This window comes from Glandiceps talaboti, chromosome 9, assembly GCF_964340395.1.
Source record: "Glandiceps talaboti chromosome 9, keGlaTala1.1, whole genome shotgun sequence".
In the NCBI taxonomy this organism is placed as follows: Eukaryota; Metazoa; Hemichordata; class Enteropneusta; family Spengelidae; genus Glandiceps; species Glandiceps talaboti.
The window spans coordinates 25,119,026-25,124,062 of record NC_135557.1 but is presented as its reverse complement, the minus strand read 5'-3'; the positions used below and the strand labels follow the sequence as shown (position 1 = coordinate 25,124,062).

Below are 5,037 nucleotides of genomic sequence, written 5' to 3'. Positions count from 1 at the left end.
TGCGAACTGTTACAAATTATTTTCTCGTCAATCTCGCTGTTGCCGATTTGTTTTTCTTGTTCATGGTTGTACCTCCGAAATTTCTGAAGCACGTGGTTTCATCAATACATCTTGAACATAATGAAAATCTGTTTGGTGAAGCTGGATGCAAATTATTTTCCTATTCACCAAGGGTTGCACAAGGAGTATCATGTTTTATCATCCTGACCCTGACCATTGAAAGATATTTTGCCGTTTGTTGGCCTCTGAAATATCGTATGATTCGAACAAAGAGAAAGGCTGTATTCGTAGGCGTTGGATTGTGGATGTTTGCCGGTGTGTTTGCACTCCCCCACGTATACTTTCCTGGTATCATTGTACGAAACATAACATGTTCAGCTTCGTTGCACAGTCCAGAACTACCAGATATGCTAAAATCATGCTACCCGTGTCTTGACCAGTGTGATTTTTATCTCATGTACAGCAAAATCGACGAAATTATTTTTCTGTGTGTTGTTCCTGTGTTAGTAGTCCTCTACATTTTGATGTTAAGGAGACTGCGCTCTGCGACACGGTTCGTTAGAGCAGCTCACGTGAAAAGTTCCAACTCCATGGCTGCGAAGAGACAGTTGATCAGAATGCTCGGCGTTACTGTCACCGTTTACTTAATATGTGTTGGTTCGTTCAGAGTGTTTGGACTCATGATGGTTTTCGATAATACGTATAGTAGTCACACAGTTGTGTTAAATGTAACCAGAGTACTTCTCTACATCAACGCCGCTATCAACCCTATCATATATAATATGTTCAGTAGGACGTACCGAGCAGCTTTCCGAAGAGTTTTGTGCTGTCAAGTTAATACAACATTAACAGACTACGAAAGTGTCAGTGAAAGTGTCGCACTGACTACGACAGATGACATTCAAGGTTCACGCAAGTCTCTCCGGAGGTCGCGAACGAGATCACGCAAAACAGTGCACAGAAATGGGTCGTGTAGTCGCCCAAATGGTTCTATTCATAGGGCAAATGGATCGAATCGACGTTCAAACGGGTCAAGTCGACAGGGACAATGGACATCCCAAAGAACAATCGATCATTCGTGCAAAACGGAGAACTGTCGCCAAACGGCTGTACAACTCTGAACATCGTATGTACAGACCGTGATGCGAGTACGCCACCAACGAGGTGACGAGTTTTTGAATGTACAGTAAATATAACTCAACGCATAGCAAGCGCTATTGCAATGACACTGAATAACCACTTTTGACCGTTAACTATTTATGGAACAAAATCCTGGAGGTGATTTGCCATGGCAACAAAGGTGATTGCATGTACATTGATATGATAAACAAACTCCATAGCGTGAACCACTGAACTTCATTCTAACTCTATCGAATCATATCTAGTAACTGGATATTTTTCCTGTCAGCTATGTGTTAAAATGCTGAATGTTTTCACAAAAACAAAGAAAAACGTTTGATACTAACAAGAAAAAGAAATAAAGGTAGAATAGATTGAAAGACAATGGTTTAACAATACCATTATACCGTATATAGTTGCATTTTACCAGCTACAGTCTATACTAGCTAGCCTGTTTCATGTGTAATCCGTGCACACAGATACAGACAGACAGAGACAGAGACAGACAGACAGACAAACAAACAAACAAACAAACATACAGACAGAGACAGACAGATAGATAGAGAGACAGACAGACAGACAGACAGACAGACAGACAGACAGACAGACAGACAGACAGACAAAAAAAAAAAATACAGGACACATACACATACATCAGGATATGTATTTAACAAATTATTCGAACAAATTAGAAGTTATAGAAAGTTGCATTTGAATTCTAACCCAATGATCTTTTCAACTACTTTACTGATTTATTCATTACTTTGGACGATTCGACGAACTTTTAAATTTTCTTCCACACCGTACAATGATGCATTTGCCATATGTTTGAAATGATTCGAGAACTTTTTAAACTCAAATTTACGGATCTGTATTCATTACATTTTCGTATGTTTGAAATGTTGCTTTGATATAAAAAAATTGTTTGTTTTCCGTGGAAATATACACCAAACATTTACATGTAACGACTCAACCCTAGTACAGTAAGTAAGTAAGTAAGAATAAGTAAGGAAAAATGTGCCTCGGGGACCAATTTCCCAGAAAAGAAAAATGGTAAAAGAAAAATAGTGGTGTTCGCCATCTTGTTTTGAAGGACATCGACAATTATTCATTTTACAGTTAATGTAGTTACAACAGTATTCTCCGGCCATATTGGATTTTTAAAATGGTTTAATTTGGACACAATTCGACTTCATTTCAAAGATGTGTACGATGACTCCGGATTTTAGTTTCTTGGACAAAGCAATAACACACAATTAAGATTATTATCACCAAGTTATAAATTACAAGAATTAGCTACAATTACCTCTCTTCTAGTCATTTGTGACTCTGTGTATACATACTTTATGTCCATGTCTAAACTGTAAAAATAAAAGTGTGGACCTGAGAACACCTTTATTAACACATGCACAATTTTATACAAGCACAACAACATGAATATTAGTAGACGAGAAGGTCAATCAACATTGAGAAAAAAAATTGTCAATCACGGTTACAGGGGTTAAATCTCAACAGTATGGGAAAAACATTGTCATTACATTATTCGATGACATACTAATCCAGTGGAAATATGTACAGTATATTAATGTCATTAAATCAAATATTTCTATTACACAAACTTTCATTTTTGTAAATAATGTAAGAAAAGATATTGCTATGAAAATAATATTACATTTTAGTATTATTTGTGAAATGGAATATTTTAATTAATAATCCGTTTTATGAACATTTTGACATTATGTAGAGTATACTACGTTTTCAAATGTTAAGTAGGTTTTATAAATAGTCTTAGGATTCATTAAGGTCAAAGGTCACAGTCATCCCTTCTATTCGATTAAGAACATTGAAGACAAGCATGAGGCAAAATAGAAAAAAATGTGTTTCCGATCACGTGACCAACCCTTACCTAAGCCACCCACCCTAAACACGTGTTAATCGTTTAAAACAAAAATATAAAATATTCGTTGTCTTCTTGACCTTAATGTACGTCTGTTTTCTTTCCCAAGAGCTGCCTGTACATATTTCGTCAAACCATCACATAAGGGGTATTCTGACCAATATTTCGTTTGTTTTCGGGTCGAATCATTATTTTTCAGAAATAAAAGCGATTAAAAAAAAAAATAACTACCTTACTTTCTGAGGCCATGTAATCGGAAACACATTTTTTTCCCGCCTGAACAATGTGTTGATGTAATTCCAATATGATTATAATATAAAGGTGACTAGGGATACCTACTCTATTTTAATAGGCCATGTTTTTGGAAACACAATTATTTTTTTGGTACTTTACGGGTGACTAGGGGTGAGCACTTCAACAGTACCTGGCTTATATATCAAAGTACAATACTTGTAATACCACTATCATTTAGCCACACTAGCCTTTCCTTAGATGGTAAACATGATTACAATCGGTCACTTCAGTGGTTAAACAATATTTTAAAGAAAGTGTAACAAATGTATATGATATTGTCAATGGACGTTATTTCATGTATTCTCATTTGCATATATTATACATATCTATATTCCTTTACTTTGTATGCCTGACTGACTGACTGTCTGTCTGTCTGTCTGTCTGTCTGTCTGTCTGTCTGTCTGTCTGTCTGTCTGTCTGTCTGTCTGTCTGTCTGTCTGTCTGTCTGTCTGTCTGTCTGTCTGTCTGTCTGTATGTCTGTCTGTCTGTCTGTCGGTCTCTGTCTGTCTGTATGTCTGTCTGTCTGTCTGTCTGTCTGTCTGTATGTATGTATGTATGTATGTATGTATGTATGTATGTCTGTGTGTATGTATGTATGTATGTATGTATGTATGTATGTATGTATGTATGTGTGTTTACGTGTGCGTGCGTGCATAGATGCATGTACGTAGTACGTATGTACGTATGTACGTACGTACGTATGTATGTATGTATGTATGTATGTATGTATGTATGTATGTATGTATGTATGTATGTATGTATGTGTATGTGTAGTTGTGAAGTCAGAATTTGTATAAAATGTCATTGGTGAAACGCTAAAATAATCCGGTTTGTTTTGAAAGACAAATTGTTTTCCTGTCGATCCTTTTAGGCATATATTGTACATGTACTATTCGTATCATGCATTTAGAAAATCAAACTAATCGAGCGCCCTCAACAGCGAATGAAAAGTACAATTCGTTCTTCGCTTTCTCGACCTTCAAAACAAACAAAATGGACCATTAAAGTTTCTCGTCATTATTTCTTGTAATTAGTTTGTTTTTACTTTAACGAATTAGTGTGTAAGTAATAATCTTGTTGCCAAATACACCAAACAATAAAGTTTAATAAACAATATACTTCACGTCAGAAAGCTCAACTAATATCGAATTTATTTACTTATTTTATGAATGTTCGCTTTACGCCTTAGTTTATTTCTAAAAATCTTTAAGTACCTACATTATATTTAAAATAATGCAACAAAGGTACAATTACGAGTTGGTACAAAGGGTACAAATATAGCATAACATGTACAGACACCGAAATAATACAGCTGCTATGAATTATATAATTGTCAACATTAAGTAATTAGTAGTTATTAGTAATTATTCACACGGTGCGAGTTATTTTTTCTTAGTCTCCTATACAATATCCTGCATGCATTTCAATAAAGTCCACTGAAAAATGATTGCTATCGATCGATCGATAGCGAGAGAGAGAGAGAGAGAGAGAGAGAGAGAGAGAGAGAGAGAGAGAGAGAGAGAGAGAGAGAGAGAGAATAATTCGCCTCACAATTGAATATAGGGTAAGAACTCATATAGCGACAAAGTTGGTAACAGGGTTTTATTTGGCTCGAATTAAGACAGCAATATTTTGTACAGCCCTCATCCCCGACAATCAAACTTTGCATAGCATCCCTTCGCATCCCAAGTTTCTCCTCAGCTCACATACCGTAGTTTGTTCCATTC

The 5,037-nt window shown here is 35.9% G+C and overlaps 1 protein-coding gene across 1 annotated transcript in view; it reads left to right on the top strand.

Annotated features, from left to right (window-relative positions):
- LOC144440026 (kappa-type opioid receptor-like) overlaps positions 1 to 1,179 on the top strand; it is a 1,399-nt gene extending 220 nt beyond the window's left edge. Inside the window, exon 1 of the mRNA XM_078129255.1 lies at positions 1 to 1,179. This exon is cut by the window's left edge and continues 220 nt beyond it. Coding sequence (XP_077985381.1) covers positions 1 to 1,121 — 1,121 coding nt within the window. The 3' untranslated portion in view covers positions 1,122 to 1,179.
- The last annotated feature ends 3,858 nt before the right edge of the window (positions 1,180 to 5,037 follow it).